We start from the raw sequence: 26513 nt of genomic DNA on the forward strand, positions 1-26513 counted from the left end.
AATTTAGATTTATTTAATATAATTGATTTAATAATATAAAAATTATTCCATTTGAATGAGAATTTTTATTTGAAAAAAAAAGAGGGCTTTGGAGTTCTTAAGGTACTTATGTTAGTCTTTCGGCAGGTTTAAGATAAGAGTTGGGGCTTGGCTTCTTCACATCCAATCATTTCATTTCAAGAACCCTAAAGTTGTCTCGGATTGTGCCACTTCTCATTTTCTTAATTATCAATTCCCATTTAGCAACTTTGCACTCTTACCAAACCAATGCTACTACAAAATGGATCGATACCAGTGCATGCTTACTGTTTTAATTAACAGATGATTAAATTAATTTGGTTATGAAGAGAAAGTACAGTACCAAATTAAGATAGTATTTTTGTTCATACACTTAATCCTTTTGTTTATTGTGCTAACTTTTTTACCAATATTTATATATTCTACTGGCCAAAAGACTTGTCCTCTAAATCTCATTATTTAATTTTTAAAAATTTAAATACTTATTTATGAGTTTATTTCTATTAAAATTTTTAATTAAAGTTAAAGATAAAATCCTTATTTTAACAATAATATTAAAAATATATATAATTAATTAATTTTCCTTCTAGATTTTAAAAACTAACAATTTCACTTCTTCTTAAAATTTCTTAATTTTGAAAAGTTATAATTTCTCTCTCCTTCAAACTTAGGGTTTTTTTTTTTTTCATTTCTTTGTCAATCATCTTCATTAACAACTTCTCTTTAAACTCTAAATCGTTGCCGTCTTTCCTTAAAACATCTACTCGTCTAGATTTATCTATATGGACGATGGTGGGTGGGTACGTAGGTGAAGACAAAAAACCCTAAATTTGGAAAAAAACTATACTATTTTAAGCAGAGAGTGAAATTATTAGTTTTTAAAATTTAGATGAAAAAAATAATAAATTGTATATATTTTAAATAATATTATTAAAATAACGATTTTACTTTTAACTTTAACTTAAAATTTTAACAGAAATTGATTTATATGTGAATGTTTAAATTTTTTAAAATTAAAGGATAAAACTTTAAAATGTTATTATACCTAGGGTGAGAACAAGTCTTTTGGCCAATTCTAGATTCTCAACTTCTCTCCCCCCGTGTCTAAAGTTCGGAGTGATGAAGCTCCCTTAATTACTGATTAATTTCTATATATATAATAAGTTCCAAAAGTTGAATAATTAAACTCCATAATATCTTTTTAGCTTTTCTTCATGAAAGAAAATCGATATGAAGAATATAAATCTTTAATTATATGCTAATCAATCTTATTTATTCGATTTAGAACGGATTAAAATCCAATTAGTGCTTTAAATAAAGGTTAATCTTTTATTTTGCAGACTATAGCAGAATGAAATCAAGATAGGAAATGGGCAAAACCATCGTTTGTTTTGTTTGTCTAACTTCCTTTTGCTTTATGTCTTTGATTAAGAAAAGCAAGAGATATCTTGTCTCAATTACTTTTCTAACGAGAGATATTATGTGGTGAAAAGATTTGCTTTATTGATAACAAATGTTAATAACATGTAATTTTTTGATTCGGTGGTAGACATATATTAAAGTAGAGAATATCAAAAAGTTTCATTGAAGCTCAAAAATAAGAATAGATTGTATGGTTTGTCATCATCTGGTGAATGGAATCTTTTCCCACAGTAATTCTTCAACAAGAAGAAGAAACTTTTTTAAGGAGAAGTCACTTCTTAGAGTGATATTTACCATACATATCTATCCACTTTATTTTTCCCTTTTTATGCTCATTCCATTCTCCCCATACTTGCACAATAAGATAGTTTTAGCCGTATGATGCCTCTGGGATAATTTATGTGATAATAACTTGTGGAATTCTCATGTAAGAGAGTATAAGTTTTAAATTTAGATGAAGTCATATCAAAATTAAATATTAATTTTTTTGATCATATTAAAATCAAATATTGATAATTTTAAGTCAAGACTCTGATAATTAAATTCGGGGTTTTATTTATTTAAGGTGATTGGTTCAATCTTGAAAAAGAGGTTATAAGATTTTTTGACATTAAAAAAAGTTTTTAGTTCTATAATTCTTTACCTATTGAAATAAAAAAATAAAAAATTTGATTTATTTGATACCATAATTATAGAATCAATAATAAAACCCAAAATTTTAGCTATGTAATGTGATGAAATAATCTCCTTATGTAAGGATTCTTTATGTAGGAGCGCACAAATTTGAAACTCAAATGAAGTCATATTAAAATCAAATATTAATTTTTTCGTCATAAGATTTTTTGTCATTAAAATAAGTTTTTGCCATATAATTCTTTACTTATTGGAATAAAAGACATAAAAAATTTGATTGATTTGATACTATAATTATAGAATCAATAACAAAACCCAAAATTTTAGCCATGTAATGTGATGAAATAATCCCCTCATGTAAGGATTGTTTATGTAGGAGCACACAAATTCGAAACTCGGATGAGATCATTCCAAAATCAAATATTATTTTTTTTAATCAATAACCCAATTATTAAATTTGGGGTTTTATTTGTTTGAGCTAATTGGTTAAACCCAAACAAACAAAAAAAGTTTGATTTATCAAAATAAAAATATCAAAAATTTAATTTATTTGATATAATAATTATAAAATCAATTATAAAACTCAAAATTTTAATTATACAGTGTGATGGAATAATCCCCCTACCTAACGGAAGGTTCTTCCTTTAAAAAAATTGGTGCAACTGATGATTCATTGTAATAATTCAATCTAATTATTGAGAATTCAAAGCAATTAATGATATACATTACAAGTCTTGCATGTGGCAGACAAGAAAAGACCTACTTCTTTTGAACCATAGATACCGATAATTTCAGGATAAGGATCAAGGGTTTTAGAGGATGTTATTGAATTTTTATATTTTATCGTATAGTGCATGCTACAATACTGTTCTCTTTTGGGTTTGAGTTGGAGTAATTTTGTGGAGTTCCGATATGAAATAAAATTAAAACTTGAACTGCCGAATGTTTTACCCAGATGAGAAAAGCTGGGTGACTATGGTTTCTCAATATAATATAATAAATGTTAATCTCATGGCAATAACTTGTAAACTTTTAAAACCAAATTGACTAAAATGAAATATGAATGACTACAAATTATTGTTAAGTAATAAAATATAAATAATCTGATAAGTGGGATTTAAAATAATATTGCTTGGAATTTTAATTATCAAACCACTCCTCTGACGCACTATTGGAGTGAGCTTTTTTAGGCCCATACGGCTTTAAAGGTCCCTGATTTCTAAATTGGTACATCGCAAAGGTTTCAAACACATTGCCTACCGTGCCCCATCGCCAGTGAAGTCATCATATGGCAAAATGCTGTAACATTCTCAACGGCTGAAAACTAAGAGAGATATAATCTCAAGCTGCTGGAATTAGAGATGTACGTGATTCAGTTTAAATTGTAAAACCAGACTAAACCATTTGATAATCATGATGTTGTTTGATTTATAAAAAGTTTGATTTGGATCGATAAAATTTAGAAAAACAGTTTACATTTTATATTGCACTTTAGATAGTTTTCAAACCAAACTAAACCGTATTTGCTTTGAGTGCCTTTGGTAAATGCTATTCACTGGCCAAATAATTGAATACTGAACATTACCTTGATGATTCTGAAAAGAGCAATGGTGCATGTTGACTTCAGGTACAACAAAGCAAAGAAACGCGAACGCGTTATCAGTGGAGTACCCCATCAAAGGTTGCATTTTCCTTTGGAAAAGCCTACAAGGTGGCAAAATGTCAGGTTGGTTTAGCTTTCAGATGTTTCTTGCTTCATAATGGTGCTATAATGGTTCATGTAATTCATTCGACTGGACACAATTCAGTGGCTGACATTGACAAAACATCAACATGCTATGTATTCATCGTAATTAGTCTAATTATAACGATCTAAAGCAATAAAGTTACACTTTCTTCACCTGTGAAAAGCACGGCAGGATGCAGACAGCATTGCATTGAGGAATGTCCGCCCTTCCAAAAGCAGAGAGTGCCACGGGTTTGTCTTTGCTATCTTTAACCACTTGATAACTCCGACAAAGATAGGAAATGTGGTGCGTTCTATGTGCTATATTCAATTCTCAATTATTTCAATACAGGCATTCCCAGTTACAATTACAAAACAAAAGCTTTTACAATACTAATTACATATGAAGATTTCAATCATGCTTCAACCTTATCGGCTTAAGTTCCAGTTTATAACACACCATTCTATAAAGTTTATGAAATTGAGAAATTACATGGCATACTTTTGCATTTTCCCTTTCCATGATTACAGTTGTTAACTAATGAAGGGTGCGGCTACTCATCTTCTGAAACCATGTTTTCCTGCATAAATAACAGATGGGAAATCATTTCAAGTCTATAAAGATGAAATCAGTGACTAGATATTAACGTCTCTATTAACTACGAGATACACCGGTCTGCCAGATATTTCATTTTTGAACTGAGAGGTAAAGATTGTACCACTTGTAATAGCTTGGATAACATTTTTATCAATAATTTAAGAAAGCATACTAAGTTCTTTGAGGTGAAGGCAGGAATATCACTAACCATTACTGTGCCACAAGATTCTGCTATTATGGTCATACAGCGTACAGCCTTACAACCTCTTTGATCTTGGCACGACACACAGGGCAACCCCATTTTTTGGCTTTGACCTCGTTCAAACAAGACATACATCCTGCCATGTGACCACAAGGCACACAAGCCCCTTCAACTGGAGCATCCAAACATATCACACATGATGATTCAGCCTCTTTCTCTTCTTTCTTGTTGCTTTTGCTAGCAGACAATTCTTCAACTGGTGGGGAAGATATATCAACAGGACCTAAGTCAATAGTCGGATATTGGATTGGACCGTCCCATATAATCTCATCCGCTGGAGGAGCTGATGGGTTTGCATCTGGGACATGAATCAATGTCTGGGTAACAGGCATGATATTATTCTGGTTATGGGCCTGCTGAGATAAGCTGTCACTAGAGCTAGCTTCCTGTTTTGCCTGTTGATCGCCACTTGCTTTTTGAGGTAAAGGAGTCACTAGTGTAATCAGAGCATTCTGAGTATTAGCATTCATACTAATATTCCAACCGGTGGAGGAACTTGCTCCATCAGTGGGGTGGGGATCAAAATTTGGTGTCTCTGCAATAGCTGACTGGATCGAGGCATTAATTGCCATTGCTAATTCCACGTCTTCTGGACGTGGTGGAGCAGTTGCTTGAACAACAGGAGTCCCAGAATTATGTAGAAATGTGGGGCTCACCTAACATTCCGGACATTGAGGTTAAAAATATTCTTAACAATGCAAAAGTAAATGCAAGGCAATGATACTATAGGTAGGATTAAAAAAAATAAAAATTGAAAATAAAAAGAGGAGAAAAAAAAGACTGCAGAGTGAAAATGGAAAAGAACCAGGAAAAAAAAATTGACGAGCTAGAAGGGGAGAATCTGGAAGAGGTGATATACAAAATAGATAGAATTGAAGGAATTAGTCAATATTCGATAATCTATTTGTGCAGTAGCCCAAACCTAAACAAATTAGAAAATATATATCTACTCCGTTTATGCATACAACCTACTCAAATAAGAAACCCTAATTAGGAAGTGCAAATCTGACTTAAACAATTAATCAAACTCAAATAACATCAGGCAATTTTATCTATTCACATGTACTCAAACTCTCTAAGTAAAAGATATTACTAATGCTGCCAATAGCTGGAATTTATGATTTTACTGAAGACAACCCACGAGTGTGTTCACCCATATGTATTAGGTTCAGCAACTTCTCTATACAAAAAGAAGAATAGCACTGTATCATAAAACATGCGTTCTACCTGCGGTATTCCTTTGCATGCATCACAAAAGCGCTGAAGTTGCTGCTTGTCACTTTCATTTGCAGGTGCCAGTCTGAGACGTGTTTCTGGTAGAGAAAGTACATCAAATTCAAGCAGACCACAAAACATATATTTAATTCTCTAAGGAGTAAAATAAACATATATCAACTAATTCTGAGGATAAAGATGAAAGTCAACACCCCCTTCCCAACCATCTAAGTCTACTTTAAACATAGAGGCAGGAGCATGGTGACAGTACAATTGATGTGTTACTAATTTCTTATATTTACACGATAACTGAACTAATTTCATGACTTTATGTAATTGAAAGAATTCAACAGTTATTATACTTACGCCTAACTGTTTGAGGCCTACACCTTCGTCTCCTTCTCCTACCTCTTGAAACTATGCATAAACACAACATACAATTAAAAACTAATGGAGACTAGGATTGAGGGAATATTGACTTCCAAAATACAGAATAAGCAGTTACAAAATAAATATTTTAGCATTAAGAAATTACTGATGGAGTTATCAACTATTATCACAGAAGGGTCAGACTGATGAAACTTTGGTTCTTCCAAATTGGCCTTCCATAATGCAATTACTGTCCGTGGTTGGGGATCCTGCTCATTTATCAATCACAGAATATAAGAAAAACAGAGGTCTATAATTCTAATTTTGGCAAAATGAGTCTATTAGTTAAAGGTAAAAAGAAAAACAATTCAAAACACAAAACATTTATATTAGTACATACAAGTAACAAGCAGGTCCTAGTTATATCTACTCAGAGCCATAGCTGTAAACCATCATAAGTATAATGGATAAGACAGTAACTGAGATGGTTATTGGGGTATGATATCGATCACAAACTGCAACAAGAAGTTGCACAGACCATGAATGCTTTGTTCAAAACACTAGAGTATTGTCAATATGAACACTCAGTAAGAATATAGGGCAACAGAAACTAAGATACTACATGGCCTGAAATGGCAATAGATACAAACAACAAATTACTACATGGTAAATCATTGAATTGCCACAATCATGTAGTAGCACTAGCTTTGTTGTTGCTAAATTCCACATAGTTATTTTATGAATAGACTGCCTTGAAGAGGATGATGAGGAAGGGAATGAATGATATATGAAATATTACAAACTCAACATGGGTTGGCACCAAGTAATGATCCTGAGAAGTGCATCTTGTGGCACGAAGAAATTTTTTGAAGTAAACAGTAATTCAAAGCACCAAACAACAATAAGCTACTTTCTTTATTTGTGACACCAATAAAGGATCCTAAGAAAGTGCATCAGTGAAATTCGGTAATAGGGTGTAGGGATATAGAAAGAGCCCCTGGTCAATTCCTATATATAACGTATGGAGCAGATTACACATATAGTTGATAAATTATATTCATCTGGAAATCTCACCTTACAAAATGAATAAGATGAAATTTCAAAACTTCAGACCCTCCATTCTGAATATGTAGAAACCAATGAAAATAACTATAGACAAGCAGAAGTTGAAGTCTAGATTCATTTAACCAAAATCAACAACTGTCCTCTGGTAACAAAAGCCTAAGCACAAGCATCCTAGTTTATAGCAATGAAGAAGGTGAGGTGGTTCATTGAAGGAATTACAAAAATAAAATAAAATAAAGAAAATAAATAAATAAATAAGAAGCCAAATGTGAATCTCAACAGTGATAATGTTAGATAAAAATCAAGTTTCAAACAGCCATAAAAAAATACAGAGATGAATACTAAAATCTCTGACATGGAATCTAAATTCAATTTTCAAACAGCAAAGGACAAGCCTAGGAATGCAATACCTGCAAACTAGGATATATGGCGAGCTCCAACCTAAAAGGCTTTGTGGGATTACGAGAACCAGTAGGATAAATGACAACCCAGCTGCAAACAATGCAATGTTAGATACTAAGCAAGAAAATTCTAGCTCAATGATTGACAAAATATCAGGATTAAAAGTTTTGCATTAGTTGCATTGACTCAACCTATCCATATATATTGCATAGATAAACAAAATTCAACTATAATGATAAAGAAGACAGGAACATTATTTTCACGATAGATTCTAAAAACTTGATACTCACACATTTCTTGAAAGCAACTGACGAGCAAGTATTTCCAAAAATCCTGGCCCATAGAACTCCCGCAACCAACCAGAAAATAAGCAGATATGGCTCTGTAAATCATCAGATGAAAATGTAGACTCTATTATGATCTTCTTTAACTAAAAAAGGGGAGCAATTCACGGGAATAGTAGTGGACATAGAACAACAATACAAAAAACTTTTTTCAAGCATACCTCAATTGCACGTACAACATTGATGTACCCTTTTGCTCGAGCAACTTCGAGAGGAGTTTGGCAATCATCATTAATAAGTAATGCATTTGCTGAAAATTTGAACATATTACTTATTAAACTACTGGAGCAATGGAAAAAAGAGATTCCATGGTTCTAAGAATTCAATTTTTAGAATACATTGAACAGCACACCTCCATTTGAAAGAAGTAATTTAACAGTACTTTCAAGGCCTCTTTTCACTGCATGATGCAAAGGAGTCCCCCCTTGACGACCTAAAAACAGACCATAAATATATATATAAAAATTAAAAAAAAAAGAAAGAGAGAGGAAACCAAAATATAAATAAGAAAACTATCAGTTCTCCATCAAGAAGACTTAATATGCTTACCATTTTGCATCTAAGGATTGTTTCTTTAGATAAATCTACCACAAAATGAAAAGAATTCCCAACCCTTAAATTTCAAATCTTAGTAAGATAGAAATTCAATCCCAATTCTATAATAATTGCAAAGCAAATTTACAAGTTAAGCTACATTAACGTGAAAAAAGAAGGCAAAAAGATTCTCTACTTTTTAAACTCTAGCAAAGACATGATTTAGTCCCAGATCTCTAGTGTGATAATAAGAGGAAGAATGCATAAGATAAAAAGAGAAATAAAAATTATTTTATGGAACCTTAGTAAGCATGAACAAACCCAAAGTCCCCACTATGAAGCTACAAAAAATTACAAAGTAAACTACATAGAAAAAGAAAAAAAAAATGAACAACTAATTATAATCTCTAAGTTACCGAGTGCTCTGAAAGCCAATATCATACATTTTACAACAGCAAGTAGTTCATTTGTTGATTTTACATTATAAACTACACAGCTCAACTACCGATTCTTTCTTTTCTTTTTACAATTCCACAATAAGGAATGCGGTCTATTGGCCTCAGATATATTTCTGACATTAAATGTTAAATCAGTAATTTAAAAAACATGAAAAAAAATTAATGTGAAATCATTCAGTAACCTAAAACCATTACTTACAGTTTTCACCTGGTGGCCAATAACCAAAAACCTCATCAAGAATAAATTCAGTAAAAGTCAAATAAGTTAGAACAGAAACTAATAGCATTTTACGAATAACAAAGCCGTACCAGGACGATAAGCATTAACATTAGCTCCTAGCTCAATCAAAGTTTTCGCCACATCATAAAGCCCAGGGTTCATACAAGCCACGATCAACGGAGTTTTACCTTCTTTATCGATCCACTGCATGCGATCATCATTTTCTTAAATATAAACCTAAAAATTTTAATTCAGAACTCATCGTTCAATTTGAAAAATTAAACAAACCTCTAAGCCAGCGCCTTCTCTGGCAAGAGCTTTGATGCCTTCGACGTTTCCATAATTCACTTGCTGATACAGCAACTCGCCCTTGGATTGTTGTTGCCCCATTCAGTTTGTTTCCAAAGAAAATTCCGCCGCGAAAGCTAGACTCAGCGGTTAAAAAGGCAGAGAATAAGAATAGAATTTGAAATAATTTCTAAAATATGAAACTAAAAATTGATAAAATATTGAATAGAATTACATATCTTTTCTTAGGGAAGAAGGCTTGACACAGAGTCAATGAAATTTGTCTATATTTATTTTCTCTTAACCTGTGTTTAATTTTGGTGGTTGGACAGTCGGTAGCGGTAGTGTGGAGGACTCAAGTTAAAGGGATATTAAATATAGAGACACGCAAAGTGAATAAATAATATTTATAATTTAATTCTAATATATATATATAGATATAAATAGAAAATTGAATAATTTTAAATTAAAAAATAAAATAAAATAAAATAATACATATTACTTATTCATATAACTTTATTATAAAATTTAATTAAACTTTAACATTAATACATAAAATAACCAATTTTCTTTTAACATTATATTTATTTAATTTAATTAAATATAATTTTATCTGTATTTTTATTTTTTTAACACAATTCTAGAATAATCTTTATAATTTTGTAAATCTTTAACAATTGTGTAAAATATTTCATGTTTAAAAACGATGTCAATAAGAAAGATTAATCTATATAAATGTTAAAATCCATCTTAACTTTAAGTTAGAATAATTATGTATTGTTATTGTTTTGATTTAATATTGATGTGCATATTGTTTTAATATTTAGAGTGTTTAAATAATATAATATATGTTATTTTAAATAAATAAATAATTTTTTAAAATATATATATATATATATATATATATATATATATATATATATATATATATAAATTAAGAAAATAACTTGAAAATATGAGCGAGAAAGTAGGTTTGAATAAAATAATAAAGTCGAGGATGACTTATATAAATTTTGATGTGACCTTATATAAACTTAGTTTTGAGTAAATAATTAATTTTTTTTTTTAACATGAATCTATTTGTATATGTTTTCTATGCAAAATGGAGATCTACTTAATGTAATAGTTTAGTTTAATAAAACAATCGATTATAAAGATATTTGTCATAGACATATTACCTATTATGTTTTTTTTTTTTTGGGTTTTATAATTCAAAATGTGTTTTAATATTTTTGGAACTCGCATAATATTTAATTTATTTTATCTTAACAACTTAAATTATATGAAATATTCATAAATATTTGTTGCATTATCACTCAAGAGTCAAGAAAACACATAAGATAATTCTAGTACTATTTGTAACACCTCAAAACCATTATAGAGCGGGCATGCATTAGGGTTGAGAAGTTACTAAAACAAATTAGGTCATAAATCTCAACAAATAAAACATACACTTGAATTTCAAGTTTTTGGATTGATTTAGACAGGGTCACATGGGCTAGAGGGACTTTACCACAAAAGTATACCAACTAAAAACAATTACAGTTAACTCATGCATGTCTAAGAAGATTTCTAATGTAAGAAGCAAGAGCTGTTTTGAGGAAAATATATAGTGTCTTGAAGACCCCAAAAGGGCAGCTGAAATATGACAGACGATAAATAATTATATATAATTTTCAAGAAGATAAACTATATTTATTAAAAGAATGAAAAGATATGATATGTCCTGATAAGTATATCTAATGTACACCTACTAAATTTGCATAGCATATTACAGAACGAATAAAAAAATTAATGAAACAAATTGAAAGAATTACTGATAAAGATTTCTGCTACTACAAGTAAATAACATTCATAGACAGCCTAGCCTGCGCCTCTCCCCTGGAATGTGAAGTTTTTCACCAATTTTTTCATCTGTGTTGAATACTTATATCCCATTTTTAATTATTTTGTGATAAGATCATCTTTTCTCAATATTAATACAAACGCATTCGAAAGTAGTTCATTGTTGGAGAGCAACTGGTTGATCCTACTTACCAACTTTCAACGTTAGATAGAGCAGGAGATCAACTAAATTGCAAACAAAGGTTGAGAAGAAGATGGTGATTAATTTTCTGTATCTTGAGTAGGTGCTGGATTAGATGGTGCTGCACCGGAGGGTGTTGAATTGGAGGATGATGCTGATGAAGCAGTTGCGTTACTGCTTGACTGATTGTACCTCTTAAGTACCCTGTCTTTGTTTTTAGTCCACCACTCTTCTGCCTGTTGGGAGTCAAATCTTCGTTTACTGCATAAAAGTTTAGGAAAATGCATTATATGAAATACAATCAATTTTAGAAATTCTGTGCAATGTAACCAAGAAATGACAGGGTTGGGTGTGGTGATTGTGGGAACAACTATTGCTACTGGAATATATAGCAGGCTTATGTTGATCAATGCATAAATTTGCAGATGAATTATTGTTTTTTGTTTGATAAACCATTTACTTGAATACCTGAATCTAACTCGTTTGAAGACTGTAGAACCATCTGGACGTTGAACAAAAGTTATATAAACACCAGGTTCAAATTGCTCTATACTTTCTCTTCCTCCAGGTATTTCGGATGGTCTGGATTGATGATGTACAGCTACTCTTCCACCATCATGGGATATATCTACACTGTCTACTCTGTGATGGCTTTGCATGCTAGAAAGCACACTTACTGAGGGCTTTCCATCAGCTGTATTATGGTGGTCAGAGTCTGCATCGGTTGGCAGGTGAGAAGAGATTTCAGATGCTGGATTTGCTTCTATGAAAGCATTAGCTTGAGCACAGATCGCCTTGAAGGATGCATTTTCATTAACATCAGGAGGCAAGTTGTCCATCATCTCTTTCAACTGGTCAAAAAAGGAAGACAGCAAGTTTATGAACTAATAACATGTCAGATTATAACTTATGGAAACGCAAACTCCAAAAGTTTAATGTGATATCAATAGTAATAATTTGGTAAACTGTTTGGCCAAATGTAACTACCTGATTTCTTTTTTTAACCTTGCAGAAGGAATAAAATAGTAAGGATTCAATTTCTGATTCATGCACAATTATGCAGTGAAAATTAGCAATTTGAGGATTCTAACTTTTAAGCTAGGGGGCGTTGGAATATATTTTTTTATGCTAAACTATTAATATAGAGTTATATTAAACTGCCTAAATATTATTACAAGATATCATAATGTCTGTAAGTATTATGCTTGTATATCGTAAATTTCACAATTACTTCAAAAAGAGTTTTATATCATGTATTGCAAGTTTTAAGTTATTAATACCTTATTATATTATTTAAAATCCATGATGGTAACCTTTAGTTATTGAATGAATACATTTCAAATAGTTAAACTTTAATTTACCGGGCACAATTAATTACCTTGTAAATGACACTAACTAGATATAATCTTAAACCATGGCAATGTGTTTAAGAAGTATCTACCTGGATTGAGATGGAACTGGCAAATTCCTTGACATTTTTGAACTTGGAAGTTTCCCTTGCGGCAAATATAGCAGCATCATTAGCATTTTTGCGCAGCTTCTTTATCTCCGCGTCTTGAGTGTCACACTTCTGCTTTAAACTTTTAATCTGAAGTCAGTGAGGGGGAAAAAAAAAAGGAGAATTAGGCTTCATTAGGACAGATAAAAGTAATTGGAGGATAATGAAAATTTAAGAGTACAAAATTATTACTTGGCTTTGCAGTTTTGATACATCTTGGGTTAAGACCTCGTTTGATTTCTTTAGTCTTTCAATAACACTCCAAGAAAATCCGACACGAGGAGAACTTGGTCTTTTTGAGTATGGTGAAGTAGGTCTTGAGTTACCACCGGCCTGCTGCACTGTTGCCTGTTGTGGTGGTGGTGATGCTACTGAGGTCGGTGGTATCATCATGGGCCACCAACCATTATTTAATCCACTCAATGAACTGGGAAATGCGACATCCTTCAGTTGTGTAAGTGATGGAACTTGGGAGGCTCGAACTATTGAAGAATCAGTTCTGGCCCCAGGCTTTCCTGACTTGTTCTCAAGGTATTTGACTGCTTCTGTAGAAGGAGAAAACAACATCCTTGAAGGCCCTATTACCTCTATCCTCTCTGTTCTCTCCCGGCCATCTATTGAACGTCGTGAAACTGTACTTTTCCTGCTAATATTAGACGTATTAACTGCCTCACCAGCTTTAAGTTTTACATAACAAGCATCACACACACGATGTGGTTTTCCTGAAGTTGGAGCTAATGCTGCTCTCAAGGCTTTTTTGGAACTACAAGCATGGCAATGCACCAGCCCACAATTATAACAGTTGTGCCTCTTTCTAGTGAAACCAAATGCTTGCCGGCAACCATAGCAAACCGATTGGTCAGCTCCTGAGACCCACTTATGTGTGCATATACAAGAAGTAAAATTTGAGCCACATGATATGTTCTTCACATGTCTATCTTTCAGTGCTTCGACTACTGTTGGAGTTTTTCGATCATCTGTGTCCCCATGTCCCAATCTTCCATTTGCACCTCTTCCCCAAGTCAACAATTCGCCTCTTGATGTCAGAACAGCAACATGATGTGTCCCACAAGAGATTTCTTCAACAAATTCACCAACCAATTTATCTTGTATCAGGCAAGGTAGTTTTCCATCAGAATTTGGATTGCCTAGCTGACCATATTCAGTACTACCCACGATAAACACATGACCTGATGTAGTGAGGGCAATGGTCATAGTATGTCCACATGCTAGCTGGTGGAAGTTGTAGTCAATAAGAGATGAAACACAGGTGGGAAGCAGATAAGTATCCTTGCTTCCATGCCCCAATCTGTATTTGTCGCCATCACCCCATGTGAACAATTTTCTAGATGACATAATTGCACCTGAGTGGCCTATAATCTCTACAATAGCTGCAGTATGCCATACTCCACAAGCAACTTTAATAGCTTTTAGTCCACTTATTGACTGAACTTCTTTTGGATATATGACACTTTCTCGATTTCCATGTCCTAAAACACCAAATGATCCATCACCAAATGTAAACAATTTTCCATTAGCAGTGGTTAAGGCTGTATGCCATGCTCCACATGCAATAGATATAACTTGTACTCCTTCGAAAGGTCCACAAACTCTTTTTGGTATCCAGTGGCTAACATCAGAGCCATGACCAAGAAGTCCAACATTATTGGTACCATCACCCCAAGTGAATAAATCACCAGACATGGATACAGCACATGAATGATGTTCACCACATGCAACAAAATCCACATTATTAACTGCCAGGAAGTCCACAAGTCGGGGACGACTAAAATCCCTCTCAATTCCATGACCAAGTCTTCCGCCAGATTCCTCTCCCCAGGTGAATACCTCACCTTGCCTTGTTACAAGAGCAACATGTCGTACACCACAAGCAATCTGCTGAACATCAAGAACTACATTTGATTCTAATGGCTTAGGAATCAACACATCAATCATCGTAGCCTTCAAGCTAAGAGAACCATCAGAAGGAGCCCCATCAGACCAAACCTCACCCCATACATACACATCCCCTAGTGATTCTATGTCATCTGGACCAGATCCTCCACTTGAACAACTAGGTGTGCTTGAAACACTAATCCGAAAACCATCTCCAACACTTGTTCTTAATTGCATATTTGGATGTTCTGAAGCTGCATCTGCGCTTGCTAAACTCAAAAAAGAATGACGAGAATCAATAGATGGTCTACTGCGAATACTATTACTTAACTCTAAAAAAGGAGCAAATGACCATCTATTTTGACTGATATCACCATTAGGTATCTGAAATAGAAACATAATTGCTAGTAAGTTAATTTCAAAAATATATATAACCACAAGGACACCTTCAAATAATACACAAGAACCTATTGCTCATATTCTGCACTTTTATACTGGTAAAAGGATGTATAGAATATCCGTGTGAAACGACATCATCAAACCCAAATTTAATGTCAAACAAGTTCTTGCATCAGTATTTATTGATAGGCAAAATGAACAATACAACTTATTTGGTCAAGGTTGGTCACCCAACATACATTAAGTAAATTTGTATCTTTCACTAAGAAGATATTTTTCAGGTTAATAAAACTAAGAACAAAACTAGATGATAGTTCAATAGTGCTGAGTTTCATGGTATAATTTTTGGACAAACCATACTGCTTGTTCAGTTATCTAGTTAAAGCTCTCGGTATGATTTGCAAACACAAGACTGGTTAAATTACTTGAAATTAATAGTTCTGCACCCTTCACTTTTTTTATACAACAGTTTAGAAGTTGAGTTAAATTCTTACACATCAAAACAGCAAATGCAACTGAATGCCAAATACATGACTAGATGATTGAAGATGAACTAAAAATGCATGGTAATTATAGACGTATCACCAAGATGTCAATACTCTCCTTAGGTTTAAATTTGTGGATGGTATAGCATCTAATCTAATTAGACTCAATTGCAGTGCATAACTGTTAGGACTAAAGTGTCTCATTGCAGAAGCAAGAAGGCTGGGGGCGCAAAATTAATTTCGGTAGATGTGAGAGTTGCAAGCATGAGTGAGGAGGGCCACATGGCTGGTGAAGAGTGGGCAGAGCATGGAAGATTATTTGGGCTGTTATAGGAGAGAGGAAATAAATAGGGGAGTGGAATGTGAGTGAAAGACATAAGAGAATTGTAGGGAAATTTGGGAGAGTCTGGCCTCTCAAAAGCAAGAAAAGTAGGGTGGTTCATGTTTTTCTTTGTAATTGCTTACTCCATGTAAAGGGATATTCCTGGTTCCTATTTTTTGTATTTGCTGGGTAAAATCAATACAAAATCTAGCTATATTTCCACTTTCTCAAATTGTTAAATATTGAGTTGCCATTGAATTTGATCAGTCTTTACTGGTTTTCTAACAATAACAAATCCAGTCTGTGAATCATAATACCAAAATTACATTAAGCTACTAATTTCACCCAACATTTTTAGCAACAAGGTGAGAGTTAAGATACAACCTTGCTTCTAAAAGTAATTTTGGCTAAGCCATCTAATTTTTACTTTTATCTCTTCAAATTTGTTAGAAACAACTAGAAAAATTTAGTTGAATATGAAATTAATGTTGGGGATCAAATTTTCAATTTCTTGGTGGAAAAACATATAAACAAACCCAGTGCCAAGTGCATGCTATGTATCTATAATTCAAGAGTTGGAAAACAGAAGCATTGCCTTCATCAACATAAATCAAAACAAAAACAGAACTTTCCAATTATAACATGAACAAAAATACTCTTGTTGAAAAGAAAACTCACTTCAGAAAGGTCACTCCTGGTACGCCTACAAGAATTTCTTCCAATTAATACCTTAAGGCCTGCAAACCACACCTCTGTCTCAGCCTTGTCCTTGCAGATCTATGGATTGGAAAAATCAAGAGATAATCACAGAATTTCCACTTATCATCAAGCTGTCTAAGAAATGATAGCTAAAAGTAATGTTGTTTATTAGCACTAACCAGATCAAGAGATCTTTCACCGTTATTATACAAAAGTGAAAATGACAAGTAATCTTTTTCAGGGCGCAAATATCTTTTGAATACAGCCTGTCAAAATATAGTAAAGGTTTCAATATTTATTGACATGTTACCATGTAAAACAAAAATCTTGGTTATTTAGCACACAAATGAAGGTAAGCTGAAACTGAACATGTATAGCTTCAATGAAAGGTCATTAACTCACAGTTCTCTGTCCAGGTATTATCCTTGATACTGTTGATAACTTCAGAGTCTTTTCTTGACCATGTGATAACCAGATAAGAGTTGTTTCATCCTGTTAAAACCACTAAAATTGAAATCATTTATATACTTGAGAGTATTGTCGGATGTATCATCATAATTTGAGACACATAGTAAAGATAGATGAAGAGTCAACTTTGCTCAGCAGAACTCTCTCCAGCACACATTGTAGCATTATATTTTATGTAAATGCATGTTCATAAACATTTACCTACAAGCCTTATTATATCTGTAATGAAAGTAATGGAACAATGGAGCCAAATTTCAATAAAGATTCAATGTAGGTGTCCAAAATTTTCAAAAATTAGGCAGTAACAACTGAATGGTTATATAATAAAAAATGACATTTAAATAGATCCTGATAGAATCTATAAAACATATATTTTGTCATCAAGCTTTTAGTAATTTCAGTGAAAATGACTTAAGGATGCCCCTGAAAACCTATGTTTGTAAGAGTTGTAGTATATGATTTAAAAAATGTCATTGATACTAACAGCTGCAAGACCACAATTATTAGCATTAAGCATATGCCAATGCACATCAATGCCTGAAAATTCCTGCCTCATACTTAAGTAAGTCTGAAACCACCAACATCCAGGTCTAGAATTCTTTGTAGTACCTCAACAATCTGAACATCAATTTGATGTTCTTTCCAGTTGTCTCTCTCTTACTTCAAGTTAAATTCTTCCCAGAAAATCTTTCTACACTCCAGTTTTATGTGTACATAGTTTTGAGTACCCAATTGAATACTTAGATGATATGTTACTATGTGATTAAGTGATTTTGAATTAAAAGTCTCAATCACACGATGAGACATCATCTGAGTGTCTAATTGGACACTTAAAACTGTGTTCACATTGCATTGCTCTTAATCCTAATGCCCACATCAGAAAGAATTTTGATGAACAAGGGTGGATGTTAACCACATAATTCTATTTACATATCTGAGTAAATAACAAAAATGGAGAGTTTAAGAATTTCCTTGCTTGCAGAACACTGAACACTTCATTCGGGAGACAGTTTCCAATGCTTTGTACAAACATGGTGATCCCAAAAGTGGCTGCAACATATCATATATAAAAAACTTGTGGAAAAAAAAAAAAAACTCACAGGAGAAAGTCTGAATGCATGAAATTTAGGTTTCCCTTTCCTGCTGTACTTGACTAACTGTGTACCTTTTTTCAAAGCAATGAGAACCTTCAAAATTATTAAGAAAAGAAATCAGAAACTAAATATGTAATGAATACTCATAATCATAATTTTAGGTAAAAAAGAAAATGCACAAACTCTTAAAGTTACAATTTCAGCCTCAATAGCACAGGCAACAGAGACATTTCTCTACCATCCAATAAATTCTAATTCAGATTTTCTTCCTGGTTACTTCACAAACTGTTAAGAGCGTGTGCAATTATAATTGTCACAGACTACTTAATGACTATGCAAGGCAATGCGAACATTGTGCTAGGCTGAGAGACAGCTCTGCGGTTGGAGATTGAATAACTTAAGAACTATTATCACTTCAAACAAGGTTTTCACGTTGTAATTTTCTCATGCGTACCTAGAGCATCTCCAATTTCAAGCATCTTATCTCTCAATTTCTTTTTGATAATGTATGAAAAGCTATAGTGATTAAGTTCTGCATTCTAACCCATTAATTTGTTTTCATTAAACATAAAGTAATTTCATCATAATTTCCAGCGACTATACACCGTTTAACCTGACTCCGTAAAGATTACATGATTCTATCACAAGTAGCTTAGTTATCCAAATTCATCCATTAACGAACTAAAATATCGAATGAAATAGAGGGATAGAACTAACTTGCTCAATGTTACGCTCAGAATTTGCATAACTAACAAGATCTTCCATTCCATGTGAAAAGGCTACAAGGAAACCACCGAAGAAGAAGCTGAACCGACAGCAACAACCGCATGAGGTGGTGGTGTAGCGGCGACTTCCGTGCCCCTGTCTTCATAGATGCATATATTTTTCTTTCCCTCTCATCAAATCAAATCTCACCCATCGAGTAAGAGTAAATAAATGTTAATCAAACAACATGAAAGAGAAATTGATCCGTCAGCATTGATTAAATTTGATGTAAATTATTACAATTATGAAGAAAACTGAGAATCAATGCAGATGGAAAATTGAAATGAATTAATGAAATGTTTGATCTTGTGAGAGAGACAAGGCGAAATGACAGGGAGTTAAGCAGTATGTTTGCCAGACATTTTCCCGCTTCCTTCCTTGCCTACACGTAATACACTAAGTTAACTTCCTTTCAAAATATTTAACGTCTTATGCCACGTGGAATTTTCTCAAATTCCCACTCAATTAAATTATTTCTTGGATTACAAACTTATTCACCGAAATTTAAAATGATACTTTAGCTTGAAATTACCCAAAAAAAAAAAAGGTTTTATCACAATATCCACGGCAGAATGAGTTATAATGTTGACAAAATTATAGTATAAACTGAGGTGATAGTTTATGATTGAGTATCAAAGATATATGATGTTTGATAAATTAATAATTTAGCTTGAAAAAGCATTTTAGGCATTAGATAACAGAAACCATGAAGATTATGTCAAAGGTACCTATTGAATCGATGATTACATAATTTGAATGGGAAAAAAATGGAGATAAAGAAGGAGCCTGAATATTTTCTAAATGACTACTCTTAAAGGATAGCAGGGTCTTTGTATCTGTTGAAAATGGTTTCAATATCTGCCATTACTTCTTCTGGCAACGGCCGCTCAGTTGTCACAAATGCATCAATATCTTCTTTTAGTTGATCGACAGAGGTTGCTCCGATAATTGAACTTGTCATAAATGGACGATCTCGTGCAAATCCAAGCGCCAGTTGAACAAGGGTTAAACCGTGCTTCTTAGCTAACTCCATATATTTTATTGTTGCCTCCTGAAATCCAAAACCATATGAACAAGCATTCTGAAACTTTCTGCTCTTAATTGATGAATTTGATCAAATGAAAAAGCTCAGAGTTCAGTATACGTTTTTGATCAACTGGTCAAGGGAGAAAATCTCAAAGTTACTCGGAAAATTGCAAGTAGCATATGTCATCTAGTGTTTGAACATGTTTAAAGCAGGCAGAAACATAACCTCCATAATAACTAATTAGTATCGATTAGATTATCGACATACCTTAGCAATTGATCTATTGTATCTTTCCATGTAAGCAGGAAAAAGGTTCAACCTTCCTCTTTTTGCAGCTTCAGAATTTATATCTAAATATTTTCCACTCAACGAACCACCACCCAGTGGAGAATAAGCAAGTAAACCAATATTGCAATTATTTGGGTGGCAAACTTCAACAAGATCAACTGCAAAAAATCAATAGCACAGACTGAAATTAGGCAATTCCAGCTTCGGTTATTGAAACTTCAGAATCACTTTGGATAAACAAGAATTTGAATTTTGTCAAGATTGCATTCCTTAAATAAATTTACATACATCTTGAATTTTTATGCATACGAAATAATGTATAACGCCATTGAGATAATGGCAATTAAATCCATGACTTCAGCTCTAGGACTAGGTCAAAACCATTACAATGTGAAAATTGAAAGCTCTTCAGTTTAAAAAACCAAATTCTATAGAATTACCTATCAAAGAAAATCTTAGATTCGTAGTAGAAAAGGCTGTATTTTCATGTTTCTATGATTCAAAAGATATTAGGAAGAAAGAACTTACCTTCAAAACGGCATCTAACTAGCAGACTGTAACTATTTTGGATACTAACAATCTTTGGTAGTCCTTCAACTTTAGCTGCATGAACAAACTCCATCACTCCATATGAAGTCTCATTGGAAACACCGATATACCTTACCTAAAAAAGTACAAAAGCATGCATAACATATAAGCAATAACTGTAAAGCTTTTGAAGTTCATTACTAGTTTTCTGAACATATCCACATACTCAAAATATAAATTTTCTGTGTTCCTTCAAGGTTTAAGGCACTCAACAATTTTTTTCATCAAGAGATAAATCCCCTGAGCACCAAAAATACTAACATGCTATATTTACCAATCAGTCATTGTAGGATAGGAACATTTAGCTGTTCCAAACATAAACTCAGATGATTTGCTTGGAAAACTTCTAGACAGCTATTTGAAATCTGAAACAAAAGTCATACTTAGTTTAGCAGGCATTACCTTCCCTTCATCAATGAGGTCTTGAAATGCCCTTAGTTGCTCCACAAATGGCACGCTTGGCCTCCATTTAGAGTAATTGTATGTAAATTCACCAAATAATGGCACATAACGATCTGGCCTGGAATAAAATTTGAAACCAAACAATTTATTTCAGATATTTTATTTTACCATTCTGGCTCAAAAGTCAACAGCAAGCTGATACAACTATTTGAACATAAGATCATACATAAAGCAGACAACAAGACAATAAAAGATATTTGTCCACAAGGGAATCAAACTGTTTTGTAAGAGGAAAATGGCTTAAAGATGGTAAAAATCTGATAGGAAGCTATACCAACAATACAACCTCACTCCAATATCCAACACAACACCGACAGTTGGAATAGTGAAGAAATAATTTTATTCATCCAAAAACCTCTCTCTACACTAGAAAAATGATTTAACACAACAGCAATGAAAACAATACAAAAGAAAAATATCCTGGCAATGAGAGGTGCCAGCCCTCCCTTGGCTGAAGGCCCATTAATGATTTACTGAATTCTTCCTTCTGTCTTCCATCCGCCACTCTTCTCTTTTTATAGTCCTTCTTGCTTTGATTTCCTTAATTTTTGCTAGTTTGTTTTGCTGAGACTTCAATTATTGTTGCTTGTTTGTTTTGCTGAAACTTCATCTACCGCTAGCTTCTTGTTTTCTGGTATTTTGCTCGTAACTGAAGAATCCCCTGATAATTTGTTCATAATTAAATCCTCCAGCTCTTTGTTATTAACTTCCTTGTGTTTCCTTTTGTATACATGCTTGATTGGTGGCCCAAAAAAATCTATTGAGAAACCCTTTCCATTCATCTACCGTAATGAAATGTCATGTAAAATTTAATTTCCTAACATTAACATTTCAACATTGAGCAGGTAGCATCTAAAGTACCCTAGAATATTACCATTTACCCTAACTTCTAAAGTCTCCCTATTATTTTCCAGAAAACTGAAATCAAATTTCACCTTCACCGAGAAAGACATTGTGCAAGAAAAGGAAAGTGACAAAAGATGGTAGAGCCTTCATGACACTCAATTGAGAATCCTACAATGATAGCCACTTCCGCAATTTTATGTAACATAAAGAATTTTCTACATATCTTGCCATATAAGAGAAAGTCCATCAATATCAACCATTATAGATTAACGTGTAAAATACTCTCCCAGGATAGAAAGTAATCAATGGTTACCCTTGCTTAAATATCCAAACTCGTAATTTATCTATTTTTATACATCTCTCTCTTTTATCTCTATAAATATGAAGATTCTGTTTTCCTTGTAACTTGAATCTTGTGAGAACCTAAATAGTCAATCAATTTTCAATTGATCTGGACAGATGGCTGGTCATACACATATCAGGACACAGTACCATCTATGAAATTCTATATTCTAAGAGGATTATAATAAGTGAATTGTAAAGTTACCAGTGAATTTGCAATAAATCAATGTAATCTGTGTTGAGGCGTTTGAGGCTTTTCTCCACGCTTTCTTTGATGTTAGCAGCATCAACTCGCAAAACTTTTGAATTGTCACGCATATAACTAGAGCGCTCCGAGTAACCACAAACTTTTGTGGCCAAAATAACCTAGTCATGAAGCAAACCATACACATCAATAATCTGAAACTAGTCAAATTTAATTTTTTTTTTCTTTCATAAAACATGATTAAGGTTTCCTCATCGCTTCCTTAAAAAAAATTTAAAATTTCATAAATATGTGCTTGAAGCAGCAACTTTGAAATCTAGTAAAGGAGTTGAAAAGAAAAAGTATATGAACAAGACCAATAATGCCGTGAACCTGTTATGTAGAATAAATAATTACATCTCATTGCCATACTGTTAGAGAACTTAATACTAATGTTGGGCTCTTGTTAGTCTTAGCATGGTGTCAAAGCCAAGGTCTTGAATTCCAAATCTCACTCACATGTCACGCATTTGCATAAGTATTTTTTGTCAATCTGCATCTGTTCTGTCTTGGTGTGGTTTGGTTGTTCTTGGCACATGTCTAATAAGGAAACTCTACACCCATCATGTGGAAGGCACACAGAAAAAAAATAGTACCATAAAGACTTCATATAAAGGTGTTTATTTTCAGTCCAAATAAATGTTGGAAATTTTCACAAAGACAAATTCCAATTATTATTATTAAATTTACATGAGGGAAATGAAGTATAATGACCTCTTCATTGAACTAGCTCTGAAGGTTCTGACTAACATGTTAGTATTTTATATTCTTAAGAAGGTTGCTCACAACAACTTCACGGTTCAGGAATATAAGAGCTGCTTCAAGTTGTAAACTGCAAATCTTACATAAAAGACATCCAAAGAAATGGTTTGGCACAAAGCATGCTGATTTAGATTCATCTACAATGTCAAAGACATTCAAAATCCTAACCATGAAAGGATCTAAGAGAAAGATATGTAAGCAATTCATCCAAGATATGCACAAACCTTATCACGGGGCAGAGACTTCATCCAGCTGCCTATATAAAGATCTGTTCTACCTTGAGTTTCTTTCTTCATTGGAATTGGGTACTGTTAAGGCAAGATATAATTTAACTAACTGAGAATGCCACAGAAAACAGATCTAACAAGTTGCATCAATGAAGAATGTAGGCAGTAAATCGAAATGAATGAGACCTTACAACTATTTGCACTATCATTTCAAGATATATCTCATAGCTATAACCAGTTTTTGTAAGGAACTTCCTTAATATTAATTCGGAATACAAATATTTATGACAAGAAAGATTTTGTTAGGTAGAAAGATTATAGAACTTTTAGAAACCATGACAAGAGCACTGCCTGTTCACTAGTTTTAATGTAGAGAATTATCCTTCAGATATGTTCATTGTGAAAGAAAATTCAGCAAAGCACCAATCGTGAATTTTTTCCATTTATGTAGACTTTTAGGTTTTCTGCAGGTGTTAGACTGGTGGTTTGTGTCTCTGCAGGTACATGTGCATCAATGCATGTGTACATGTGTGTGTATAGGTAAGAGGTGAATAGACTTACAGCCTCTGAAGTGTCAAGAATATTAATACCACGTTCAAATGCGTAACTAAGCATTTCATGAGCTTCTTTCTCTGTGTTTTGTTCTCCAAATGTCATCTGAATCATGGAAGTCATCATTAGACATGATAACACTTGACTGTACTTCAGTACTACTACGTTATTCAAAAAATGAGAAAAGGCTAGATACTATTCAGAGAAAGATAATGATAATAAGACCTTAAATCTTCATTACTATCCAATATAACTTGATCAATTTGAGGAACCACATCCCTTTCAAGTTGTTCATAAATTTATAAAATGGCTCTCCATACATACACAACTTAAATATATGCTATTTGGGTCCCAACTAGTACTTCACAGAAGGCATGTTTCTGAATTCTTATGAAAGAATCTGTCAGCAAATAACTAGAATACAATATGCAAAGCAATGTCAACATTTCCTATCACAGAAACAATCCAAAACCGAAAATTAAAGAAAAAGCCCAGAGTTACTCCCCAATTCAAGTAAATAAGGAAAAGGATGTATTGTGGAATTCTTTAGAAATAGGACCAAAAAGCAGCAAAATAATAGACTATATCATGAAAGAATTTGCCTGTTTGCTTAATAAGGTACCGACATATAAAACTCAAATATTGATATTGGCTATTATATAAATAATGCGAAGATTATAGTATCCCTTACAATAAAAAAAGAATTAACATCAAAGACTTATCGATACAGGATAACGGAGACTAGCAGCACATTGCACAGAGCAACCAAATCTCCCCACCCAATTCAACCAAGACAACTACTTTTCAAACACATAAATTCCATTACTACTAACTAATAGCCAAAATAAGATATATAAAATCCATTACTATTAACTAGAAGCTAATTTCTTACAGTTCCGAAAGTTATTTCAGTGATTTCAAGATCAGAGTCTCCAAGCTTCCTGTATTGCAACGCATTCTTGTTTGATAGCTTGGCACTGATGTGTGTTTTAAGACAGCCAGTCCTTATAGGTCTGGTTGTTCTAGCGTTTGAAAAAGTTAGTCTTGGGTGGCGCCGGAGGTGAATGCTTGAGGAGGAGGAGGTGGTGGTGGTTGGAGAGATTGCAGAGAAACAAGTGGTGGCCATAAGTGAAACAAATGGCAATTCTTTTCCGTGGCTCTTTGGCCTTATCGGCAGAAAGGTGAAAGGTCAATTTCAGATTAAGTTAAAATTACGAAAAACCCAAGAGTTGACAAACTGGCACTAAAAACCGACACCCTTTTATGAAATTACACTCTCACCCTTTAAGTTTAAAAAATTCATTTGACCACCTCGTCATCCACTTCTTCCATTAACAAAAACCAATTGCATTGACTGAAAATTAATAGTTCGTCCATTTTTAATGGAATTATAAAACTGTCCTGAATAATTAATAGAAATATTAATTACCGATATATCTTTATTTTAATTGAAATTACGAAAACACCAGAAGCAATTTAATTCCATTAAATCTGTTTTTAGTTTTTTTTTCTCTTAAACATCTTCGCCTTTCTGTTGACTGTTGTCCATCCAGAATATGCCTTCCACAGAAGTTGCTTCTTCTCCAACTCCAGAATGTATCATCGTCTTCAGTCTCTATACAAACAGTTATGCCTCTCCAAAATTTGCTTCTTCTGAAACTCTATCTCCCAAGAAAAGTCCAGATAAGATGAGGCATAATTGATTCAACAAAAACAAGTGAACAATTACATATAAAAAGTAAATTTCAATTTATTGCAACATAAAAACACAGACAAGATGAGGAACAACTTGCACAAACATCGGAGAAATTTAGAACTAGCCTCCAAAATTCACATATGTTCCGTTGCCCCCATAGACTCGAAACCCATCTACATTCATTGCAAAGAGCATCCCTCATTGCATGAAAAATTCACAGCTAGCACCACCAGCCACCACGTACCCAAAAGAAACAATTATATGTGTAAAAAA

General features: G+C 33.1%; 3 protein-coding genes across 7 annotated transcripts; all 3 read right to left on the minus strand.

Moving 5' to 3' along the window:
• Positions 1 to 4093: 4093 nt before the first annotated feature.
• On the minus strand, positions 4094 to 9922 carry LOC123221877 (putative E3 ubiquitin-protein ligase XBAT35). Of its 4 annotated transcripts, none has more exons than XM_044644842.1 (12): positions 9790 to 9922; positions 9555 to 9691; positions 9356 to 9470; positions 8407 to 8487; positions 8216 to 8304; positions 8001 to 8092; positions 7719 to 7800; positions 6410 to 6512; positions 6241 to 6291; positions 5887 to 5972; positions 4606 to 5315; positions 4094 to 4380 (listed from the first exon to the last, which is right to left on the minus strand). In XM_044644842.1, the coding sequence occupies exons 2-11, from the start codon at positions 9654 to 9656 to the stop codon at positions 4638 to 4640; spliced, it is 1479 nt and encodes a 492-aa protein (XP_044500777.1). In that variant the 5' UTR covers positions 9657 to 9691; positions 9790 to 9922; the 3' UTR covers positions 4094 to 4380; positions 4606 to 4637. The 4 variants fall into 4 exon arrangements, with proteins under 4 accessions (XP_044500777.1, XP_044500778.1, XP_044500776.1 ...); XM_044644843.1 differs by having other exon boundaries at positions 9860 to 9916; XM_044644841.1 differs by having other exon boundaries at positions 9555 to 9913.
• Positions 9923 to 11228: 1306 nt separating this feature from the next.
• LOC123220374 (PH, RCC1 and FYVE domains-containing protein 1-like) lies at positions 11229 to 19561 on the minus strand. Of its 2 annotated transcripts, XM_044642576.1 has the most exons (9): positions 19159 to 19561; positions 18448 to 18534; positions 17282 to 17371; positions 17059 to 17145; positions 16859 to 16957; positions 13271 to 15358; positions 13022 to 13168; positions 12049 to 12431; positions 11229 to 11841 (listed from the first exon to the last, which is right to left on the minus strand). In XM_044642576.1, the coding sequence occupies exons 1-9, from the start codon at positions 19204 to 19206 to the stop codon at positions 11661 to 11663; spliced, it is 3210 nt and encodes a 1069-aa protein (XP_044498511.1). In that variant the 5' UTR covers positions 19207 to 19561; the 3' UTR covers positions 11229 to 11660. The 2 variants fall into 2 exon arrangements, with proteins under 2 accessions (XP_044498511.1, XP_044498512.1); XM_044642577.1 differs by lacking the exons at positions 17059 to 17145; positions 17282 to 17371; positions 18448 to 18534; positions 19159 to 19561 and having other exon boundaries at positions 13271 to 15243; positions 16859 to 16958.
• Positions 19562 to 19854: 293 nt separating this feature from the next.
• On the minus strand, positions 19855 to 25703 carry LOC123221887 (protein tas). Its single transcript, XM_044644859.1, has 8 exons — positions 25437 to 25703; positions 24554 to 24649; positions 23990 to 24073; positions 22965 to 23125; positions 21512 to 21629; positions 21050 to 21185; positions 20501 to 20679; positions 19855 to 20257 (listed from the first exon to the last, which is right to left on the minus strand). The coding sequence occupies exons 1-8, from the start codon at positions 25668 to 25670 to the stop codon at positions 20018 to 20020; spliced, it is 1248 nt and encodes a 415-aa protein (XP_044500794.1). The 5' UTR covers positions 25671 to 25703; the 3' UTR covers positions 19855 to 20017.
• Positions 25704 to 26513: the final 810 nt, after the last annotated feature.

This window comes from Mangifera indica, chromosome 7, assembly GCF_011075055.1.
Source record: "Mangifera indica cultivar Alphonso chromosome 7, CATAS_Mindica_2.1, whole genome shotgun sequence".
Taxonomy (NCBI): domain Eukaryota; kingdom Viridiplantae; phylum Streptophyta; class Magnoliopsida; order Sapindales; family Anacardiaceae; genus Mangifera; species Mangifera indica.

Bases quoted from the DNA above. Each gene is read 5' to 3' on its own strand.
- LOC123221887 (XM_044644859.1), bottom strand. From the start codon at position 25,670: ATGGCCACCACTTGTTTCTCTGCAATCTCTCCAACCACCACCACCTCC. The intron at 23,126-23,989 runs GTTTGTGCATAT...CTTCATGACTAG, and splicing joins AGTCTCTGCCCCGTGATAAG to GTTATTTTGGCCACAAAAGT. The intron at 20,680-21,049 runs GTAAGTTCTTTC...GATTTTTTGCAG, and splicing joins AGTTAGATGCCGTTTTGAAG to TTGATCTTGTTGAAGTTTGC.
- LOC123221877 (XM_044644842.1), bottom strand. From the start codon at position 9,656: ATGGGGCAACAACAATCCAAGGGCGAGTTGCTGTATCAGCAAGTGAAT. The intron at 6,292-6,409 runs GTAATTTCTTAA...GTTTATGCATAG, and splicing joins AATAGTTGATAACTCCATCA to TTTCAAGAGGTAGGAGAAGG. The intron at 5,973-6,240 runs GTAAGTATAATA...TTTCTCTACCAG, and splicing joins TAGGCCTCAAACAGTTAGGC to AAACACGTCTCAGACTGGCA.
- LOC123220374 (XM_044642576.1), bottom strand. From the start codon at position 19,206: ATGGAAGATCTTGTTAGTTATGCAAATTCTGAGCGTAACATTGAGCAA. The intron at 17,372-18,447 runs GTGAGTTTTTTT...TGGTTTTAACAG, and splicing joins ATGCATTCAGACTTTCTCCT to GATGAAACAACTCTTATCTG. The intron at 12,432-13,021 runs GTAGATACTTCT...TTTTTTGACCAG, and splicing joins CCAGTTCCATCTCAATCCAG to TTGAAAGAGATGATGGACAA.